Source organism: Amblyomma maculatum, chromosome 8 (assembly GCF_055883805.1).
Source record: "Amblyomma maculatum isolate TAMU_Amacu chromosome 8, ASM5588380v1, whole genome shotgun sequence".
Lineage (NCBI taxonomy): Eukaryota > Metazoa > Arthropoda > Arachnida > Ixodida > Ixodidae > Amblyomma > Amblyomma maculatum.
The window spans coordinates 126,168,566-126,192,500 of NC_139351.1; the positions used below are offsets into that span (position 1 = coordinate 126,168,566).

Sequence of the window (23,935 nt, forward strand, 5' to 3'; positions counted from 1 at the left end):
TGTTTCTTTTTAATATTCTCATTGCATTAGCAGTCTTGTGTATATAAGATTACTGACCGTCGTGCCGTTTACGCCGTTGTATCCTCTGGCCATGAGATTTTTTATCTCTATGGGGATATTACCATCGTCACTCATGTTTAACCTGATTTCTTCACATTCTGTCTTTTTCGATCCGCTGGATGGTCGTCCCTTCTGCGATACAGCAGGAGCTCTGACTTCTCGGGCGAGCAGCGGAGCCCTGTATTACTCGGGTATTTTTCTGCGACATCTGTCGCTTCCTGTAGCAAATATTCGAGCTAGCCATCACTGCCTCGGTTGACCGAGGTCGCGATATTGTCGGCGTAGGTTGTGTGATGCACGATTTCTACTTTTTTGAGCTTCTGCGCAAGGCCAATCGTTACCAGGTTCAAAATCATGGGCGAAATAACCGGACCTTTGTGGGGTGCCGGTGCTTCCCAGCGTTTTCTCCTCAAACCTGATATCTCCCGCTACGAGCAGCGCGTTTCTGTTGGCGGGAAAGTCTTTTACGTAATTACAGGCTCTTCTGCAGATGTTCACTCGCGAGATTTTGGCCAGAATCGCCGAATGGGCGACCGTGTCGAATGCGCTTTTGAGGTCGAGTCCGAGCGCTCTGCATCAAGAGATGAGGCCGAAACCTGATGACGGAGTGTGGGTATAGGCACCTGTTAGTTCGAGATGGTTGTTTACTTGATTGAGGAATGCGTGTTTCATTACTTTGCCTACGCATGAAGTAAGCGAGATTGGTGATGTTTTTAAGCTGGAATACTTCCAGTGCAACACATAAGAGGGACCAGCGCCTGTCTAGTTCCCCTTATATGTTCCGCTAACTGGATGCCACTTTGAAAGACAATTATGAATTGGGATATTTGAAAGGAGCATGAACAGTGGACGGCGCGATATCAAACTGAAAACATTTCTCATGTAAGCATCAGTGTATAGGAGTGTGGAGATGAACCACAAATACATTCGTTGTCGGGTCTCCACAAATATATTTAGAGGAGCCGCTGAGCCAGGCGGGAACGGGACAGTGAACAGCCGGCATTCAGTCCTGCTGCCACGAAGAACAGGCCGGCGTGTGCTTGGCAGGTGTGCTGAGGATGTCGTCTTCTTTTGCGCCGAAACCACGATGGCATGCCACAGCACCCTCCCCCCCCCCCCCCCCCCCCCCCCTCTAGCGATGAAGCCATGGGCGCGCCCTCTAGCGATGAAGCCATGGGCGAAGTGGAATGGTGAAAAGCAGGCGCTGTGTGTGCGAATCGTACGCGGCGAGAACTGACACGATCTGGAGGGGTTGTAGTGGCGCAGTTGGCGATGACATCTGAGTAAAGGTGGGCGGGTTTAAGGCGGTCAACGGAGATCGTGTCCTCCCCACCGTTGATGTGCAGTAGAAAGTGCGACGCCGGAGCACCGGACCATCGTATGGTGGCCGTAAGGGTGGACGTACGCCGTTGTGGCGAACAGAGACGTGAGTGCACCGCTGAAGGTCGAGGGGGACGTGGATGCGACGAGAATACTGGCGTTGCCTTGGTGGCACGACAGTGCCTATACTGCTACGTAGACGGCAGGTGTAATCTGTGACGTCAGCAGGCATGGCTGGCGAAGGCTCGAAGAACTTGCCAGGGACACGAGAGTAGCAGGTAGAAGAGTCACTGCGAAGTGCGGTGCAGGGACCAAGCAGGACAAGGGTAGGCGCTCAATTCATCGTGCAGGGAAAGCGGACGCCATAAGTGAAGCTTTCAACTGTTGGTGAAAACGTTCAATGATACCGTTCGAAATAGGGTGGTGAGAAGTAGTCTTAATGTGGTTGACGCCTAGGAGCCGAGATAGGTTAGAAAATAATGCTGAGTCAAACTGATGACCACGATCAATCGTAATGATGGAAAGAACACTGTAGCGGCTTATCCAGAGTGTGATATGAGCGCTCTTGCGATCGACTCCGCCGTTATGTCCAGAAGAGGCATCGCTTCGGGCCACCTCGTGAACCTGTGAATGCAGGTTAACAGGTGGCGGTTGTTCCCGCAGGGAGGAAGGGGACCGACAATATCGGCGTGCAGGTGGCTGAAGCGGTCGTTCGGAGACTGGAAGGATCCAAGAGGATTCGTAGTTTGTCGGTGCACTTTACTTTGCAGACAGCTGAGGCGCGGCCAGCGGCGAACGTCGACGCCCCCATCTGGGGGTCACACAGGACCCACCTGACATCTGAGACAAAACAAAGTTGTTCCCCTCTCTCTCTCTCTCTCTTGATGCAAGGCAAGACATAACGAGCCGTGACGAGGCGCTGAGTTGCGCGGATGCCAGGCCAAAGAATGTAGGGCATCAAAGACGGTGCGGCGGTATGATGGAGGCACGTAGGGACGAGGGTGACCGGTCGACGTATCACAAAGGAGGGACGGCGTGGTCGGGGAGCCAGACGTCCTCGAACAGCAGAGACGTGTCGCGCGTGCGAGGCCGTTGCAGCTCGGCATCGACTCTATGAGCAGCAGCCATAGCCGTGCAGTCGATGATTGACCGTCCATTGCCCGTCGCAATGACTTCAGCGCGAGAAAAAGCATCGGGAACAATGTTCGACTTGCCAGGGTCGAAGTGTTTTAGAGCTGCCGGGCACAGCAGTGTGTTGGTATAGAGGCGGAGTAAGAGCCGCTCATCCGCTTTTGAAAGGCCTTTACATGGGCGGGGGTAAAGGCTGGGGCTAGATTGGTAGTAATTTACGATATCTTTGAATGTATAAGCCGGATTAGGATCAGCGTCCTGGTCGGAGGGGGAGGAGGAGGAAACTTCCCGGAGAGAGAGCTCGCGGGCGCCGGCGTCGACAGCCTCGTTTCCAGCCAGCCCCTGATGAGCAGGAGCCCAAATAATATATCGGGTAGCGGGGTCCCCAATGTAGGAGCTATGTTGAAGTATTCGGTAGGCTAGATAAGTGGTCCAGCCCTGTTCGACATTCCGACAGGCCCCTCGCGAGTCGGAAATTATATATTTCGAGTCAGAGTGGGAAGCAGCCAATGCTATGGCAACCTCCTCCGCATGAGTTATGTTGCGGGCCCTGAAGCTAAGACCGTTGACTGTTTTCGCCTCGTGGACGACTGCGGCCGTGTACCACCCCCCATGGTGCGGACCAGAGGCGTCCACATAAAAAACGCCGGGTTTAGAACCATAATGGCGTGCCAGGGCTTCCGCCCGCGCCAGGCGTCTGCCATCATGGTCTTCGCGTGCCATTTTGGCGGGAAGAGGGCGTACGCGGAGGGCGCATCTCCACGGCGCTGGAATGCGTGCCCGTTCTTCCATAAGTGTCGTATGTTTGATGTGGAGCCGGGCAAGAAGGCGGCGGCCCGACTGCGTCTGCGACAAACGCGTATATTGATTTGTGAGGTGCGCTTCTCTCAATTCCCTGAAGGTGTTCACCATTCCCAGCGCTATGAGGCGCTGGTTTGAGGTATTCACCGGAATATCGAGGGCCCGCTTGATGATTTTGCGGAGAATGACCTCGAGGGCATCCTCATCTTGCTTCCGCAGGTGGAGATATGGAGTCGAATAAAGGATTCGACTGGTTACGAAGGCGTTTGCCAGCCGCAAGGCATCCTTGCTTCGTAACCCCCCGCGTTTATTGGAAACCCGGCGGACCATGCGGCCCACCTGGTCCCCCACATTGCGGAGTTTAGCCAATGTGGTGTCTGGCTTGCGGTGTTGGTGAATGAAGAGTCCCAGTACTCGGACTTCTTTTGTTTCTGGAATTGGACCTGACTGAAGAGTAAGTTGAATTTTAGTAGTGCATTTTGGAGAGGGGCGGATGTGCACAAATTCCGATTTCTGTGGGGAGCATTGAAGGCCGCAGCGGCTAGCATAGCGGTCTACTATAGTCGCCGCCTGCTGCAGGCTGGCCTCAATGTCTCCAAGTGAGCCCTGTGTAGCCCACAGGGTGATGTCGTCGGCGTACAGAGCATGCTGCACGCCCTCAACAGAACCCAGCTGGGCCGGCAGGCGCATCATAGCCAAATTGAATAGCAGGGGAAGGGTACCAGGGGAACGCCGCAAGGCGCAGTGCTTTCTCCCCTGCTATTCAATCGAGCGCCCCAATCACTGAGCTACCGCAGCGGGGAGCTTGAAGAAACGAACCCATAGACTCCCGAAGTACGCGCGCCACAACAGCCGTCGTCCACCGCCTGAGCGGTGGCGGGTGCAATGACGGCCTACAACAGATAAAAATCGGTGGCCGAGTTCTAGAACAGTAGTGCCGCGAAAATCTGAGCGTTTTTCTATTGCACTTATCACACCCTTCTCGGAGCTGCACATTCGAGGTACAGAAACTACAACTTCAAAACGCCTCTCAGAAGGGGCTGATGTGTGTCGGGTTCAGGGGGCGAGCTTCACCGCAGCGGGATCAGGAGGCGACGAGGCATTGAGGCGGAGACAGCCAGGGAGGAGAGGCAAAAAGTAAAGTTTATATACACTTTCTACATACTGAAGAGGGTACAAGTCAGGAGAGGAAAACGGAGCTATCTGTACAAACAAAATCCGTCAGTTAAATATGGTTTGGTATCCCCAGTTCCCTAGCTGGGGAAACAAAGTTCATCGATGCTATCCAATCAGTGGGGCAAGGGATCACTCGAGGTGCCGCCCACTGCCAAGGGTGAACCTCCTTGCACATCTTCCGGTGGCGAGGGCAAATCTTCTGATGTCGATGACGACTTTGTGCGGGCGATGGAGTTTCGGTACCAGGGCAAAATGGTCCGAGAAGTTGCCTTTTGACGGTGGTCAGTCACCCCGCGAAATTCCAAGGGGGCCACCTGCTTGCCTCGAGAATTCGGCGAGCGGGGTCAATGCTGCAAGGCGACGCGTCTCGTGCCCATTAAGCACAAGAATAGGTGCCCTGTTGTCGCCGTCGCTTCGCTGCTTTTGTCCGCGGTCGCTCGCCGGCGTCCGCTAAGTACGCCTCCGTTGTCAGCTGCTGAAGTCTGGCCGGAACTCCGGTCACAACAGCCCGTCCGCCGCCCGAAGAAGTCTCGTAGTGTTAGCATGCCAATGCTGCACCCCGTAGAGACCTGGAGTTGGTTCAGCCTGGTTGGTCTGGCCACGTAAAACCTGGCCATCTGGTTCCTGCTTCCTTGTTGAACAGCGCTAGCAGACTCAGCCACTCAAAGCCCAAAACACAGCAAGCAGCGAGCGCGAAACAAACTCTGAGAAGTGCGAGGCTGCCTTCATAACAATGATTGCCATTTCAAAGTAAAGAAAACAAAATAAAATTCGTCCAGAAAATTTTAAGTTTTCTTCCAAACGTGACCATGTCTGAGAGACAAGGAAAAAAACAAGATTTGTTTTTTTTTTTTTTGGCAAATATGCTAGCTAAAATTTTGATCCATGTCGTAACATGAAAGATGCCATAGAAGGCCACTTCCTGTGAGAACATATCCCAAGGTGGAGCGGTAGGTAAAAGACAGTAAGAACAGCATCAGTAAAAAAAAAAAAAAAAACAAAACACGACTACGCAAGAAAAAAAAAAGAAAATATATGATATTGTCACGTCTCGATTGAACGCCAAGGAGGACCCAAAGATAGGACGGGTTTAATAAATCAACCTGGACGAGTCTTGCGCTCCAACTTCCTTCTCTTCCAGGCTCGCGCTTGTGGGGCCCAGTCATCATCTTTGGCGTCGTCTTCTATGCGGCATTTGCCCCCCTCCTCAGGAAGCATCGTCCCGATGAGCATAAAAGGGAGTAGGGGGTCAAGGTCAGTCCGAGTTGTACGGCTTCATGCGTACAACGTGGACGACGTCGGCTTGTTGCTGGCGTCGCTTTGAGGTCGACACCCCGTCTGGCACCACCTCATAAGTGACGTCGGTTAAACGTCGCTGAACAACATATGGCCCGAAATATCGCCGCAATAGTTTTTCGGAGAGTCCACGGCGGCGAATAGGCGTCCAGACCCACACTTTGTCGCCAGGTTCGTACATGACATGTCGGCGTCTATGATTGTAGCGTCGTGCATCATGCTCTTGCTGATTCTTGATCCGCACACGCGCTAGTTGGCGGGCTTCCTCTGCACGCTGAGCGATTTCCTCGGCGTCCTGATCGAGATCGTCGGTGTCGGCATTCGGGAGCAACATTGCATCCAGCATAGTTGTTACTGGTCGCCCGTGAAGGAGGCTGAATGGTGTCATACGAGTGGTGTCTTGGCGTGCCGTATTGTAGGCGAACGTGACGTAGGGAAGAATTTCGTCCCAATTCTTGTGGTTCACGTCAACGTACATGCAAAGCATGTCTGCAATGGTTTTATTGAGGCGTTCCGTCAACCCATTGGTTTGGGGGTGATAGGCTGTAGTTTTACGGTGACTGGTACCACTGAGGCGGAGAACGGTCTCCAAAAGTTCGGCCGTAAATGCAGTTCCTCGGTCAGTTATAATGAGCGCCGGAGCGCCATGCCTCAGGACAATGTTCTCCACGAAGAACCGAGCTGCTTCGGCGGCGGTACCCCTTGGCAGAGCCTTGGTCTCCGCGTAGCGGGTTAGATAATCGGTGGCGACAATTATCCATTTATTTCCTGCTGTCGACGTCGGAAATGGTCCCAGGAGGTCCATGCCGATTTGCTTAAAAGGTGTTGTTGGCACTTGAAGAGGATGGAGTAGGCCAGCTGGTTTTACAGGGGGTGACTTACGGCGCTGGCAGTCTATGCACGTACGTACATAGTGTTTCACTGTCGCAGGCAGTTTTGGCCAGTAGTATCCGTGCTGGACTCTAGCCAACGTTCGGGTGTAGCCTAGGTGACCGGCGGTTGGCTCGTCGTGACACGCTTGCAGAACTTCACTGCGGAGAACAGATGGGACGACGAGTAGATGACTGTTTCCCCCAGGGCGGAAGTTCTTCTTGTAAAGCACGTTGTTGCGAATAAAGAATGAAGAGATTACTCGGGTGAAAATCTTAGGCACAACGGTAGTTCGTTTTTCCAAGAAATCAATAAGAGGGAGCAATTCCTGGTCTTCTCGCTGCTGTTGGGAAAGTGTTGCGTCATCTATGACACCTAAAAACGCAGTGTCTTCATCGGTCATAGTGAAAGGTTCGACCGGCGCTCGCGAAAGGCAGTCAGCATCCGCGTGCTTTTTTCCAGATTTGTAAATAACTGCCATGTCGAATTCTTGTAATCGAAGGCTCCAACGCGCGAGTCTCCCTGAAGGGTCCTTTAGATTCGTCAGCCAACAGAGCGAGTGATGGTCGCTAACGACTTGAAAGGGGCGAGCGTACAAATAAGGGCGAAACTTCATAACCGCCCATACCACTGCAAGGCATTCTTTTTCGGTTGCCGAGTAGTTCGCTTCTGCTTTAGATAGGGTCCTGCTGGCGTAAGCAATTACTTTTTCCACACCACCCTGGCGCTGCACCAGCACAGCACCTAAGCCCACGTTGCTGGCATCCGTATGAAGCAGTGTAGGGGCGTCGTCATCAAAGTGCGCCAGGACAGGTGGTGTCTGTAAACGTCTCCGCAGCTCATTAAACGCTTGTTCCTGTTCTTCACCCCAGTGAAAGACAGCATTGTCATGCGTCAGCGAAGTTAATGGCCAGGCAATTCGTGAGAAACCAGCAATAAACCGGCGGTAATAGGCGCAAAGACCCAGGAAACGCCGCAATGTCTTTTTGTCCGTAGGTGTCGGGAACTTGGCGACTGCGGAGAGCTTTTCAGGATCAGGCCGGACACCTTCTTGGCTGACGACGTGACCTAAGAATTGCAGCTCCTCGTACCCGAAGTGGCACTTCTCGGGTTTTAGTGTGAGGCCCGCAGATCGTATGGCCTGAAATACAGCTAGCAGACGGCGTAGATGCTCTTCAAATGTGGCCGAAAACACAATCACGTCGTCAAGATACACCAGGCATGTTTGCCACTTAAGTCCCGAGAGCACAGTATCCATCAACCTCTGAAATGTTGCTGGTGCTGAGCATAAACCGAACGGAAGGACCTTAAACTCGTACAATCCATCGGGAGTGACGAATGCTGTCTTCTCCCGATCTCTCTCGTCTACTTCTATCTGCCAATATCCACTTTTCAAGTCCATTGATGAGAAGTAACGTGCATTTCGTAGGCGATCAAGGGAATCGTCGATGCGAGGAAGAGGATACACGTCTTTTTTAGTTACTTGGTTGAGCTTGCGGTAATCTATGCAAAATCGTAAGCTGCCGTCCTTCTTTTTAACAAGTACCACGGGGGAAGCCCAGGGGCTCTGTGACGGCTGGATAACGTCGTCTCTAAGCATTTCGGCCACCTGGCGCTGAATGGCTGCACGTTCTTTCGGAGCTACACGGTAAGGATTTTGTCGAATCGGGCGAATCGAGTCATCCGTGATGATTCGATGTTTTGTCAAAGGCGTTTGGCCGATCCGCGATTCGGAAGCAAAGCAGTCTCGAAATTGATCTATGAGATCCAAAAGACGGTCCCGTTCTGAAGAAGACAAATTTTTACTCACATCGACGATGGTTACGGGCGTCTTGCACATTGATCCTTCCTGTTGCAGTGAGAAGCAGTGCTGCGCCTTTGGGATGCTGTCGAAAAAGGCCACAGTTGTGCCTTTCGGAATTTGCTGACGCTCGTCGCTGAAGTTTGTCAGCAGCACTTCGGTCTGTCCATTGGTCAAGTTGACTAGCCCTCGAGCTATAGAAACACCTCGGCTTAGTACCAGGGCGACTGCCCTTTCGGCGATACCATCGCCGGTGTGCGCCATGTCGCACTTCACTTCAACAAGAGAGCATGATCGTGGAGGTAATGTCACTGTCTCATTGGCGACGCGTAAGGGCATCAGTGGTACTTCCGCAACACCAAGGTCTTCATGATTGTTGGTGAAGGCAACGACGCTGTCACGAATGCTGATTACAGCCCCATGAAGACGCAGAAAGTCCATGCCCAAGATGAGATCTTTGCAACAGTCAGGGAGAATAACGAAGCTGCCAACAAACACCGCGTTTCCTATTCCTATCCGGGCAGTGCACTTCCCTGTCGGTGCCAGTAGCTGGCCCCCAGCACTTCTTATTACTGGCCCAGTCCATTCGGTTTTTACTTTGCGCAGCGTGTCAGCCAGTTTCTGGCTAATAATTGAAAAATCCGCCCCGGTATCCACCAGAGCATGTACCTCCAGCCCATCAATGGAAACGGCGAGGTCAGCGCTAACAACGTTATCTGGGTTGCTCGTCTCTTTCGGCATTTTCGGCGGAAGTGCGGCAAGGTCAGCGGTATCAGCTTCGTCGTCGGGGCTGCTCATCTGATGCGGCATTTTCGGTGGTAATGTAGGCGGCATTTTCGGCGGTAGTGCGGCAATGTCAATACTAACGGCAGCGTCAGAAGCACGGGCTGTCGGCTGTTGCGGCGGTGGTGAGGGTTTTGACACTTTTAGACTGTGTGCAACCTCCCCTCGTGAGGTTGCGGCTGTTAGTTTCCCCGGTGAGGGCTAGGGGACCGCCGTCCGCCAACGTCAGCATTGCCACGACGCATCGGCGGAGAATAACGCTGTGGCGATGGGGAGGAGCGGCGGCGGAAGCCCGGGGATTCGGTTTCCCTGCTGACCGGAAGGCCGTCCTCGGTTTGGGCAGTGTCAGCGTCGAAGCGGCGGCGAGCAGAAGCAGACAGAAAGGCCTGCCCCTCTTCGCGGTAACGGCAGTACCGATATACGTGGCCAGGTTGTCCGCAGTAGAAACAGAGTGGCCGGCTGTCATAACTGCGCCACCTGTCCGTTCGGCGTAGTTGAGAGCACCTGGAAGGCGCCCACTGAGGCCCCTGGAAGAATCGCGTCTCCTGACGGCTTGGTGCGCTCGGTGAGGCGTGGTCTGGAGGCGGGCGACGTAGGACCGCGGCGTAGCTCTCAGATTGCGGCTCGTGATAAGGTGCAGGAATGTTGGCCGTGTAGTTGACCGGTTGTGGAACGCGGTATGGTGGTTCGGAAATGACTGCCGCGTTGTCGACTGGATGAAACTCGTTGCACTGGGCAGACGGTGTTAGGGAGCACCGAATTTCATTCCTTACAGCCTGCACGAGGGCCTCTGACGACTGAGCTTTCGTAACCGAAATTCGCTGCAACTCCTCAAGGACAATTTCTCTAATCATGTCTCGAAGAGTGGTCTGATCTGTTGCAGTCAGCGCCGCCGCAGTCGTCGGGGCACAGCTGGCTGGTCGGTTGTACTGGCGGCACCGATCTTGGAGGGCTCGCTCTATAGCCGTAGCGTCCTTAATGAACTCACTCACGGTTTTAGGTGGGTTGCGTACTAAGCCGGCAAACACCTGTTCTTTGACACCGTGCATGAGATGCCGTAACTTCTTTGGCTCACTCATATCAGGGTCGGCACGGCGAAAAAGGCGAGCCATGTCTTCCGCAAACATAGCCACGCTCTCATTCGGCTTCTGGACACGCACTTCAAGCAGGCGCAGCGCATTGTCGCGTCGATCAGTTCTCGCAAAGGTGTCTACAAGCTGGCGGCGGAAGTCGTTCCATGTGGATAAGCTGGCCTCGTGGTTTTCAAACCACGTTCTAGCATTATCCTGAAGGGCAAAATAAACATTGCAAAGCTTGTGATCTTCGCTCCACTGATTAATCTTGGCCACTCGCTCAAACTGGTCAAGCCAGTCCTCGACATCTTCAAACGCTTCCCCGCGAAAGCACTCTGGCACCTTGGTGTTCTGAAGAGTCACCGGCGTAGGGTTGGGATGTGCCATGGCTTGGGAGACCTGATGGACTTGGTCGTTTGAAGAGTAGCTTGGCAGATGGTTGTACTCCGGGGCTAGGCCTAGAAGGCGGCGGCTAGCGCGATGTACAGGCGTGTCGACGTCTGGGATTCGCTGTGGACTGCCGGAAGGAGTCTTATGCATACCCCAGCGCGCTCCACCAGTGTCACGTCTCGATTGAACGCCAAGGAGGACCCAAAGATAGGACGGGTTTAATAAATCAACCTGGACGAGTCTTGCGCTCCAACTTCCTTCTCTTCCAGGCTCGCGCTTGTGGGGCCCAGTCATCATCTTTGGCGTCGTCTTCTATGCGGCAATATGCGTAGCCAGTTAACATCTGGGAGCCCAACCAGAGAGCTTTACCCAGGGAAACTTCGGCTGAGGCCATCAGCGTTAGCATTATCGCGCCCCTTTCTATAACGCACGTCAAAGGCTAGACTCCAACTAAAGCAGCCTGCCATTTTTGGCTGACATATTACGAAGCCAAGTCAAAGGACAATGGTCAGTCTACAAGAAACGGAGACCCTGCCAAATAACACTGCAGCTTCTGAATCGCCCGCACGAGACAGGCGCATTCCTTTTCTGATGCACTATACCGGGCCTGCTCGCGTAGGGTGAGTTTCCTACTTACAAATACAACAGGGTGCTCCTCCCCATCGTCATCTTGCTGGCTGAGGCAACACCTTCATACCGCGGTCACTCGCGTCGCATTGCAGCACAAACAGACGCGTGTAGTCTGGAGTTCTCAAAACAGGCTGAATGGCCAGGGCCGTTTTCAGGGCCAGAAAAGAGCGTTCTTTGTCCGAATTCCATTCTACTTTGACTGGTTCATTCTTTCGCAAACTGTCGGTAAGGGGGCTGGTGATTTCGGAAAAATTGCGGATATAATGTTGATAGTATCCGGTTAGTCCGAGAAATGACCGAATATCTGTCTTGGTGACTGGCGTGGAGAATTCTGATATTGCCGCTATACTTTTAGTTCTAGCGGGTGCCGATAACCGCGTCCGACAATGTGACCCAAGTAAGTCACTTGAGCTTTTCCCAATTGACATTTCTCCGCTCTCACAGTCAAGCCTGCTTCACGTAACCGTGTCAGTACATCCCTCAAATGACAGAGGTGTTCCTCCCAGCTCTTAGAAAAGACGGCTATGTCATCTAAATATGGAAGAGCATAGTCCCCCAGACCCTGCAGCACACGGTCCATGAGATGGGAAAAACAAAAGGGCGCGTTTTTGAGGCCAAAAGTAAGGACGAGAGGACGAAACGTTCCTAGAGGGGAAATAAAAGTGGCGATTCGGCTCGCTTTCTCGGTCAGAGGCACCTGCCAATACCCCCTAGTGAGGTCCAGCGTGGATATATAATGAGCACCACTTATGGCCTCAACCCTTTCCTCAAGATTCGGAATCGGGTAGCTCTGATCACGTGTGATCTCATTCAGACGGCGGTAGTCGATACATGGACGAGTGTCTTTACCTGGCGCCTCAACCAATATGATGGGGGACGTGTATTCACTCTCGGATGGTGCAATCAGCCCCATGTCTAACATCCGCTGAATCTCAGTTGCCAATATTTCCTCCTACCGGGGTGAAACCCGATAAGGCCTGCACCGGATGGGCTTGTCGCAAATTAGCTCTATATCATGTTCGATCAAGTTAGTCCTGCCGGGTCGGTCAACGAAGCAATATCTCTGAACTCTCGCAGAAGAGTTTCTAGCTCTTCTTTCTGTTTATCTTCCAGTTTGGCGTCGCATTCAATTTTCTGGCAAAGTTTTTCGAGTGCGGAATCTAGTTCTACTTCTGGAAAAAAAAAAATTATTTTCCATCTCTTCAGGAACATTTAGAGCGAGCTGCACAATGGCTTCCCTCTGTCTGTACGGTTTCATTAAATTGGTGTGGTAGATACGCAACTCTTTGCGTCTTCCGGGCATTATAATAACATAGTGTCCGAAATCTGCTGTACAACCTCTGCGGTACCCTCTCATAAAACATCTAGTTTGTTCTTCCGCGATGCAGTCAGTCAGAGCACTTTGTCTCCAACAGCAAAAGTTCGTTTTCGGGCGTTCCGGTCGTAATAGTTTCGCCTTGCCCTGAACTGATTTCATGTTAGCCTCCACTAGCTCGCGGCATGACTGAAGACGTTCTAGTAGCTGCAACACATGCTCAACCACTGTGGGGTCCTCTCCGCGCCCTTTCCATGCCTCGTGGAGCATCTGAAGCGGGGACCTCATAGAACGGCCGTACACTAGTTCTGCTGGGTTGAAGCCGGTGGCCTCATGTGGCACGGACCTTAACGCAAACATGGTAGCTGGCAATGAAGCATCCCAATTTGTTTTGTTTTCATGGCACAAAGCCCTTAGCACTCTTTTCAACACGGAGTGCCAGGCCTCTACACTGTTGCTCTGTGCGTGCCGCACGGAACTGTGTATAATGCGAATACCGCATCTCTCAAGGAAGGTAATTGTCAGAGCGCTGGTAAAGACGCTGCCCTGATCACTCTACACTTCGGCCGGAAAACCCACTCGGGAAAACACAGAAAGCAGCACTTCGACCACCTCTACCGATCTTACTAGTGGGACGGATTCCGGGAATTTGGTGGCCGGACATATTATAGTCAAAATATATCTGTAACCTGACGTAGTTACAGGCAACGGTCCCACTACATCTACAACAACACGCCGAAAGGGCTCTGTGATTATGGGCACTAATTTCACAGGTGCCTTCCTGGTCTCGTGTGGTTTGCCAATTCTCTGGCAAGTGTCGCATGTCTGAACAAATTTTTTGACGTCTTTAAAACACCCGGGCCAGTAGAATTCTCTCAGCAGCCTGTCTTAAGGTTTATATATATATATATATATATATATATATATATATATATATATATATATACTCAAGTGACAGGCCCAACGTTTCCATGAGAGAGGGCGAGAACTTGAGCCCTATACTTAGACGGGACAACAAGCTGGTCGTGTTCTACTCCTTTCCTGTCCTTATTATACTGGCGATACCATAGGCCAGACTGGCGCTGGAAAGCGATGTTTTTGCGTGACACACCCGTTTCTATTTGGTCGCTCAAGTTTTGCAGAGACTGATCTCTCTCTTGCTCAGCGGCAAACATTTCTCGGTCCACCCGAAGGAGCTCGAGAAAATCCTCTGAATGAGGCAGCACCAGATTCGTACTGACTTCCTCTCCTGACTCAGATTGAGCAGTTGCACATAATTCGGGACAGTCAGTGCTTTCTAGATCAGCGCTATTAGTGAGTAAATCCTGTTGCTGCTCGCCACCGTGATCCTGCACTTGGCTTACAGTTTCATGCTTACCCTTTTCTTCTAGCTTCGTTTGCGTTGCGATTTCTCGCGCCTTCGCACGGGTGAGAGCCTGGACAGCATGGTCTCCAAAACTCAGCCCCTTTTCCCTGAGAAGCATGTCCGAGCGATTGGAAAATATGTAGGGATACTGCTTGGGTAGGTTTTGAGAGACGGCTGCCTCAGTGTGAAGCCCCCCGAACGGTCCCTCGATCTCGACACGGGCGATCGGCAGACATACGCTATTCTCCTCAACCACCTGCCGTATCCAGGCGCATTCACCCGTGAATTCTCCAGCCCTAACGTATTCAGGGTGGATGACGTCCATTGTAACAGCGGAGTAGCGGAGAACTTTGCATGGTTTGCCATTTACGGTCAGATCCCTAAGATAAGGCTGCAACAATCGCAAGTTGTCCTCGTTATCCAGAAACGAAAACACCACTTTTGGATTACGGAAGCTGGCCGCTACGTGCCCAGGCTGCTGGCAGCGGAAGCAGACGACCGGCTTCTTAGATTCGAAAACCTTTTCTTCCCTCGCGTCTTCCTTCGAGCTGCTTACTGCACCTTTTTGTTGTGCAACAGGAATATTAGAAGACGCAATTACCACCTTTCCCTGTGTGTAAGAGTGCGCCCGATTATCCCTACCGAATTTCGCACTGGATCTGATGCGTGCTTTCTGCGATTCTCGACAGGCCGCGAACTCGTCAGCTAATTCTGCCGCGCATTACGAAGTCTTTTTGCAGGGTCTGTCCTGCACTCATTGGCGCATTTCCTCTCCCAAGCTACCGTAAAACTGTTCAAGGCAGATTACCTCAATGACCCTATTGCGACTGTCGTAAGCCTCTTCACCTTTCAGCCATTCGATCAGATCTGCTTTCAATTTGTACGAAAAGTCCTGAAACGTCTCGCCTTGCTTCCGTGCTGCCTCTCGAAAGCGGCGCCGGAATGCATCAGCTGATAGCCGGTACTTTTTAAGGAGAGCTGCCTTAACTTTATCGTACCTTTCGGCATTCTCTTTCGACAATCTGGCAATTGATTCAGCCGCTTCACAAGGAAGTACGTTTAATATTTTCTGGGGCCAGATGTCCCGCTGAATTCCCTCCTTTTCACAGATCCTTTCAAAATTTACGAGGAACAGCCCAATGTCCTCGTTTGTCTTGTAGGGCTGCAGGAGATCTTTCATTTTTATTGTTGCGCCAGTCGGAATAGCCTGATTGTTAGAATTATTTCCGGCGCGCGTTGCCTGAGCAATTTGAAGATCTAACTGCCTGAGTGCAATTTTCCTCTCCTCTGCTTTCTCAAGTCTGATGTCCTCTTCTTTAGCCTCCCTGGACTTCTCCTGATTTAAATCCCAAGTCTCCGAAATTTCATTGCCATCCGCCCCACACTCCTGAATAGCCTCAATAAGCTGTGGCCTTCTGTGGCGTTTCCCCACCTCAATACCAAGCTCTTCGCAAAGCAAAATCAACTCCTGTTTCTTTAACTTGCTGATGTCCATGGCCACTTTTGAACGATGACTTTTGTAAAACACTGCTGCTTCAAAAGCACAAAATGAATGTACTAGTTTTGATAAAGTCCCTGGGTTATCAAACCTGGCAAATTCTCAGAGAAAGTCAAGCGCTCACCATTTCCGATGCCAGGACCTAGCGTGAACGATTCCACCGCAGCCAACCAGTTGATGTGTGTCGGGTTCAGGGGATCGAGCTTCACCGCAGCGGGCTCAGGAGGCGACGAGGCATCGAGGCGGGAGATAGCCAGGGAGGAGATGCAAAAAGTAAAGTTTATATACACTTTCTACATACTGAGGAGGGTACAAGTCATGAGAGGAAAACGGAGCTATCTGTACAAACAAAATCCATCAGTTAAATATGGTTTGGTATCCCCAGTTCCCTAGCTGGGGAAACAATGTTCATCGATGCTGTCCAATCAGTGGGGGCAAGGGATCACTCGAGGTGCCGCCCACTGCCAAGGGTGAACCTCCTTGCACATCTTCCGGTGGCGAGGGCAAATCTTCTGATGTCGATGACGATTTTGTGCGGGCGATGGAGTTTCGGTACCAGGGCAAAATGGTCCGAGAAGTCACCTTTTGACGGTGGTCATTCACCCCGCGAAATTCCAAGGGGTCCACCTGCTTGCCTCGAGAATTCGGCGAGCGGGGTCAATGCTGCTCGGCGACGCGTCTCGTGCCCATTAAGCACAAGAATAGGTGCCCTGTTGTCGCCGTCGCTTCGCTGCTTTTGTTCGCGGTCGCTCGCCGGCGTCCGATAAGTACGCCTCCATTGTCAGCTGCTGAAGTCTGGCCGGAACTCCGGTCACAACAGTGCTAATCTGTGAGCCTGTGTCCGGACTTTAATTAGTTATAGGCAAGGCTCAGTAACAGTCCTGGACGCGTACTTCCGATCTCTCAGCAGTAAGGTCTAACAACTTCTTTCTCCTCCCTGGTCGTATGTGAGATACTGTGATTCCGGCTCAATACGCTTTATGAACGCTACTTAAAAGGCAGCACACATCCATGGATAGCGTAAAATAATTTCGGTGCAGTTCGGTGCAGTTAATTGGAGGGGGGGGGGGGGGGGGCTTGTGTCATCCTTACCGGACCCTAACATAACATGTCGCCTCCTGGCTGTGTTCGCCGTTAGTTTTAAGGTTCCTTAGATTAAATATCTTCCACAACGCAACCTCGTATTTGGAAGTGTTGTCGCACGCGGGTACTCCGGCACAGTAATCGAGCACCTTAACCACTGCACCACCGCGGCGGGGAGCCTGAAATTGAAAAATGAATTGTGGTCAACATTACCAGGAACACTATAAACACGCACCCTAAAAACGAAGGCTAAAATATACGGCATGAAACCAATATCATCCTTATCGTGTTACGTGCAAGGGCCAAGTCTTGTAGACGGCGTTTAAATAAAGCAATGTTTAAGCTACGATCATAGGTTTTCGAGAAATAGCTTGGTTTAGTTACCCAAACGTTTGCCCATCCCAACCAAATTACTTATAGCGGTTTCGGCGAAGCTATCACTCTAAACCTATCACCCTAAACTTAAGCTCCGCGTTTAAGGGCTCGCGACCGCAGCTCCTTTTTAGCTGCCACGCTCACACCCGTGTAGTTTAAGCTAGCTCCAATCCTTTAAATTGTGCCTCTAATAACTCGCCCATTCTTATTAACGCGAAAGCGTTACTTCGATATGTTCACAGATTTCTGTCTGCAGACAGTGTCCGCAGACCATGTCCGCAGACCGCGTCCTTAAAATCGTGTCCGCAGCAGTCGCGGGTAATTGAGAAGTGGTAGAGGTTAACGAGTGGTGTCAATCGATAGAGGCTGACGTAATGTTGCTGCAGAAAAACATGCCAATCCATTACGAACAGTGCTTTCGCACGTCCTAATCAGGTTACGCGCACTTAAACCCCTGTTAATTTACGCGACAGAGTGTACACCTCATTCCGCCTGAAAAGGCGCAGTTGCCGTGACCTGCCATCGCTCCAGAAGTCGTCAAACGTGTTCGTATATTATACATACGCTATCGCGTCGACTCTTAAGCCTGGTCAAAGCGTCCTCTAATGCTTCTTCTTTAAACTCCAGGACCTTATTTTCCAGCTTATGATATTTCATTGATTGCATGGCTTCACGGCTTGTCTTAACCCAAGGTGCTAACTTAGCGTCCAACGATGGCGTCAGCCGTGCGCATTAAAGGTTTTCAAGCACGGTTCTCATGTGTCAGGAATCAGTTTCGACACCCGCTCGCTAAGTTTACAACGATAAAACTTAATGTATGTGTTAATCTTGTGTCACCTTGTGTTCAGAGAGACATAAAAAAAGAAAAAAGAAACGAGAGTTGCTCGGCTGAAAAACACGAAAATTGTGCTTCGGTGCCCTTGAAGGGTCAAACCGCTCTTCTTTCTGCCCTCACGACTCCATTTCTTGTCCCAAGCTTTTCTGTCTTTCCGCCCACTGTTAAGTGGCGAATACCGTCCCAGACAGCACAGACCATGGGAGGAATATTAGTGTTGTGCAATTTCCGACCCTAGATAGGTTGTCGTACAAGCATTAAGTATATCATGCTCTAAATCTATCACGCTTCCGCCTGCTCCTTGGTGGCGCGTATGGTGACGTCTGTGCTCTCTGCAGGTCACCACCTTCGGCGAGTGGGCGCCGAATTCCTGGAGAGGCACAACGTGGCACTTTCCTCCATCGTTGCCTAAGACTTCGACACAAGTAAGTGCATTCCTAGGCGGCACAAACCATAATCACAATATTGGTACTATACGTTGTCGTGACGCTGGGGCTACGTCGACCCGGCCTTCACTTGGTAGCGTGCAGAGACTCGGGGTTGAAGTAGGATTGAATCTTCGAAGTTGGTGAAATATGTACAAGCAGGTTTAATGGCACTTTGAGAAACTTATTTACAAGATTATTTACACGAAAAAGAAGGGTACATCAGCAAAATGGCAAGCGTTAAGAGTTCATAGCGAGAAGCGACTGGATGAGCCGTTTACCCAGGGCTCAGAGCGACCTTTCGTGCTCTGCACTGTCCTTAAAACCCCCTATGTCCAGCCCCCCTCTGAAGATGCTGACCAACCAAATCCAGGGCACGCCCCTCAGATATCGGCATCCAATCGAACACATCACTGCACTGATGGTCTGAAGCACTGACTGGCCCGGCATTGTTTCGTTGGGCCTGGTCACTTGTTGGCGGGAAAAGCTTGGGAACGGCGAGGAGGTACATTTCTATTCTTCAGCCAAGAATCGATAGGCAGCTGGTTCCGGCAAGTGGATTTACTTCTCAGAAACCCAAGTGCACGTGCGCGCCGCATACGCTCCCAGCATTGTCCGTTTTCGACAATTGCAAATCTTTCCTGCATTCCTGGGAAATCACTTAATGGCCGTATGCGTCATGCTCCTTTCTTGTCCTGCACGTCAGCGGACATGTCACTCTGTCGTCTCCTTTGGATAAGAGGCATTCATCACTGGAGGATAGCACTTCTCGACTGGAAGGGTGAACAAAAGAAAGAAAGCACTTCCTGCTATTTCCCGCAGGGGGACGTTTCTTTGTGTTTTTCCAGACGTTCTCTTGACAGGGTCAATTTGGCATTTGCAGGGTGTCCACAAAGCAAAACAGGCTTACAAAACAGGACTCCTGGAAACAGGCTCACTTAGAGCCATTGTACCAACACCACATATCCACAGCACTTATCCATGCCCACAGACGAACAATAGAGCGCGCAAGTGCGGATGATGCACGGTCGTAACAGCCTCCTCCCCCGCCAGAAGAGTCTCGGAGGGCAGCAGTCGCAGCTGCTGCATGAAGAGACGACTTAATGGCCTGCACATGAACGCTTCAAGCTCACTGTTGCTTGTCGCGTTGTCTTGATTGTCGTAGGCCAAATTGCTCGAGCTGTCTGAAACCCAACCACATGTCGAAGCAAGCACTCGGCTCCCGTCTGAAGAGACCAGGTCAAAAGAAAACTGCCATTGTTGTTCGAGAAAAGCCCACTCTCAAGACGTTCAGGACCCACGTATTCCTAGAAAACCAAACGTGCTGCTTTACATAGTCACACATATACAAGCGCACGAGAAAAAAAAATAAAAACCTGATTATCAATTTGGATACATGGTGAGGAACACCTCGGACTGCTTAGAAACAGCGGCTAAGCGCGTCCGCATTCCCATTTAACTTCCCCTTTTTGTATCTTATTTCAAAATTGTACTGCTGTAAAATCAAGCTCCACCTAAGAAGGCGACTGTTCTTCGATGTCGCAGTTTGCAGCCAAGCCAGGGGACAATGGTCCGTCTCTACGGTGAATTTGGCCCCTCCAAGATAGCACTTCAATTTTTGAATGGCCCATACAATGCAAGCGCACTCTTTCTCTGACGCGCAATAAGCCCTCTCTCTAGAACTCAGTTTTCTGCTCAAGTAGAGCACGGGGTGCTCATTACCGTCGTCATCTCTCTGGCAGAGAACAACACCTAGCCCTCGATCACTGGCATCACACTGGACCGTGAATTCTCGGTCATAGTCTGGAGCTCGCAATACCGGACGGCTAATCAGCACAGCCTTCAGGTGTACGAAGGAGGCTTCCTTTTGTTCGTCCCAGACTACATTTGTCGGTTCTGTCTTGCGGAGAGCGTCGGTCAGAGGGCTAGCCAAAGCTGAATAGTTAGGGATGTAGTGATTGTAGTACCCAGTCAGACCCAGGAATGCTCGAATTTCCGTCTTCGTGCTCGGCCGCGGGTAGTCTGCTACCGCAGAAATCTTAATCTCGCTGGGTTTCCTGAAACCTTGACCTACATTGTGACCCAAGTAGTCCACGGTCGCCCTTGCCAGGCAACATTTCTCGGCCTTTACGGTTAGTCCAGCTTGACGCAAAAGGCTCAGTACAGCTCTTAGATGTACCATATGGTCCGCCCATGAGTCGGAAAAAACCGCGATGTCATCTAAGTAAGGCACTGCGAATGTTTCACACCCCTTTAAAACCCTATCCATGAGTCGGGAAAAACAAAATGGAGCATTTTTGAGCCCGAAACTCATCATTGTTGGCTGTAGCTGCCCGTCGGAGTGACGAAAGCCGCGTATCTGCTGGCGCGTTCAGTGAGCGGTACTTGCCAGTATCCTCGAGTAAGGTCCAGCGTAGTCACATATGCCGCTCTACTGACCTGTTCTACTCTCTCCTCAATATTCGGAATAGGATACACCTGATCCCTGGTGAGAGAATTCAGCTTTCGGTAGTCTACCACAGGCCTAGGGTCTTTACCTGGAGCTTCTACTAAGATCATAGGCGAAGCATAATCGCTTTCCGAGGGTTTTATTACTCCCAATTCCAGCATGCGAGTTACTTCCCTATCCAGAATTTCTCTTTGCCTTGGAGAGAATCGGTAGCACCTTGATCGCACTGGCACGTCTGAAGTCAGCTCAATATCGTGCTCAGTCAAATCAGTCCTGCCTGGCCTGTCCACGAAGCAGGCCTCAAACTCTGTTATTATTTCGCCCAGATCGGACAGCTGGGATTTCTTTAGTTCTCCTCTCTGCTCCGTCTTTTTGAGAAGCTCCTGAGCGTTGCTTCCCTTTCCGCTGAGGCAAATCAAGTTGTCCCCCATCTCCTCGGGAAGGTTTAACGTTAGATTTACCACGGCTGGCTCCATAGCTAAGTCCTCTCGGGTTCCACTTAAAAGTCTCGTGAGATTACTAGACACTGGCGGCAAGAGGTTACTCTCAAGAACGTCCTCATTCCGCGTCTCATCAAGCTCACTTTCAAGTAGACTTATCTGAGATGCCTCGCTCTTAAAGCTTTCTGACCTGCTATCTTCCGCATCTACCACTGTTTTAACTGCCGTTTCCTCCGCTGTGGATTTTTCTGGAATGAGCAGTGTAGCTAGTTCTCGCGCCTTTGAGCGTGTTAGGGCTTGCACAACTCTGTCTCCGAAAAGGATGCCCCTCTTTCGCAGTAGCATGTCCGATTTGTTAGAGAACAAATACGGATAGCACTTAGGAAGCTTTCCTGAAACGGCAGCCTCGGTTGTTAACTTGCCGAAAGGGCCCTCGATGACCACGTTCGCGATTGGCAAGCACACACTCTGTTCCTCCACTACCTGGCGGATCCATGCACGCTGTCCTGTATAGTCGGAAGGCGACACATACGCCGGATGGACAACATCCATCGTTGCGGCCGAATCGCGCAGTACCTTGCAAGGCTTCCCGTTGACTACTAGGTCATGCAGGTAGGGTTCCAAAAGCTGCATATTTTCATCGCAGTCACTGACATACGAGAAAGCAATCTTTTCTTTCCGGCAGTTGACGGCAATGTGACCCTGCTCATTACACCTAAAGCATGTGAGCGGCTTCCTAGCCTCAAGCTTATTCTTTGTGTTCTGCACGTTGGTCACTTCCCCACTTTTCTCACTGCCGTCTTTTCTAGGGCGTTTGCCTGAAGAAGCCTTCCTTTCTTCGTTTGCAAATCTAGCAAAGTGCCTTTTCTGACGGTTATTCACACTCAACTTGGGATTGCGGAGCCTATCCACTGCTGGGTTGCTGAATTGTCGGCGCGAAGCGTACTCCTCAATGAGTTCGGCAGCTTCAGTTGCCGACTTAATGTCGCCTCGGTCCTGTAACCAATTTCTTTCTTTTTCTGGGAGGCAGCTATAAAACTGCTCCAAAAGAATTCGCTCGACTACAGCGTCCCTATCACTGTAGGAATCAGTGCTCTTTAGCCACTCGCCCAAATTAACTCTTAAATTGTACAGGAATTCAGGGTAACTCTCGTCCCTGGACTTAGTAGCGTTCCGAAAACGTTGTCTGAATGCCTCGGCGCTAAGCCTATACTTTCTCAGAAGGCAAGCTTTGACCTTCTCGTAGTTGTCCGCGTCCTCCTTGCTTAGCCGCGCGACAACCTCCGCTGCCTCGCAGGGCAGAACCGTCAATAATCTCTGAGACCAAGTGTCTCGCTGGAAGGACAGTTTTTCGCAAGTTCGCTCAAAGTTAGCCAGATACAGACCGATATCCCCTGATATCACACATGGCTGCATGTACTTTGACATCTTGAAATCTGCCTCCTTGTTGAGAAGAGGTACCGCTAGCTGGGGACAATTGCCCGACCTCTTGCTCAACTCTAGTTCTAATTTCCGGAGCTCAATTTCTAGCTCCAGCCTTTTTGCTTCTCTTTCAATTTCACGCTTCTTTTCCTCTTTTTCCCTCTCAAGTTCACGCTTCTTTTCCTCTTTTTCCCTCTCAAGTTCACGCTCACGCCTCTTTTCTTCTTTTTCCCGCTCTTTCTGCTGTCTGAGCTGCTCCTCCTTTTTTTGGGCGATGAGGTTCCATGCTTCCCTGAGCTCCTCATCATCGGCTCCCAAATCTGTGATTGCCTTTATAATCAAAGGTTTTCGTGCCAAACCTCTTGTATCAATTCCCAATTCCTCACACAATTGCAACAGTTCCGGTTTCTGCAGCTTTTGTAGGTCCATGATCGCTCCGAGTGTCGGCTACTTCCAAAACAACAGTGCAAACTACCAAACCTAAAGGCGTTTCAACACTTTTTACCAGTTCTAAAATCTAACCCTGTTCTAGAACCTGGTCCACATCAGAAGAAAAGCCAAGCACTCACCCACACATGCGATCGATGTTCCGAGCTGCCCTCTTGTTGGCCGATTGTTGCGCCTGCTTGTTGCTTGAGATGCCACCTCCGATCACAAGATGTGGCTTGTAGATTCTGATCCACCTCGAATCACCAGATGTTGTAGCTTGTAGATCCAGATCCCCCCTCCAGTCATCAGATGTTGTGGCTTGTAGATTCAGATCCCAACGCTGGTCACCAGTCGTTGTGCTTGTAGATTCAGATCCCACCGCTGATCACCAGTTGTCGTGACGCTGGGGCTACGTCGACCCGGCCTTCACTTGGTAGCGTGCAGAGACTCGGGGTTGAAGTAGGATTGAATCTTCGAAGTTGGTGAAATATGTACAAGCAGGTTTAATGGCACTTTGAGAAACTTATTTACAAGATTATTTACACGAAAAAGAAGGGTACATCAGCAAAATGGCAAGCGTTAAGAGTTCATAGCGAGAAGCGACTGGATGAGCCGTTTACCCAGGGCTCAGAGCGACCTTTCGTGCTCTGCACTGTCCTTAAAACCCCCTATGTCCAGCCCCCCTCTGAAGATGCTGACCAACCAAATCCAGGGCACGCCCCTCAGATATCGGCATCCAATCGAACACATCACTGCACTGATGGTCTGAAGCACTGACTGGCCCGGCATTGTTTCGTTGGGCCTGGTCACTTGTTGGCGGGAAAAGCTTGGGAACGGCGAGGAGGTACATTTCTATTCTTCAGCCAAGAATCGATAGGCAGCTGGTTCCGGCAAGTGGATTTACTTCTCAGAAACCCAAGTGCACGTGCGCGCCGCATACGCTCCCAGCATTGTCCGTTTTCGACAA

At 51.1% G+C, this 23,935-nt stretch overlaps 1 protein-coding gene and 1 long non-coding RNA gene across 3 annotated transcripts in view; one reads left to right on the plus strand and one right to left on the minus strand.

Moving 5' to 3' along the window:
- LOC146182501 (uncharacterized) overlaps positions 1-23,935 on the plus strand; it is a 70,039-nt gene that overhangs the window by 3,286 nt on the left and 42,818 nt on the right. For both annotated transcript variants that reach the window (XR_014700062.1, XR_014700063.1), the window contains exon 2: positions 18,142-18,228. This is a non-coding gene — a long non-coding RNA (uncharacterized LOC146182501). The remainder of the gene's footprint in view (positions 1-18,141; positions 18,229-23,935) is intronic.
- Positions 297-22,968, minus strand: LOC146182502 (uncharacterized). The gene is made up of 4 exons (XM_084575961.1): positions 22,752-22,968; positions 22,331-22,643; positions 1,466-1,670; positions 297-380 (listed from the first exon to the last, which is right to left on the minus strand). The coding sequence occupies exons 1-4, from the start codon at positions 22,966-22,968 to the stop codon at positions 297-299; spliced, it is 819 nt and encodes a 272-aa protein (XP_084432087.1).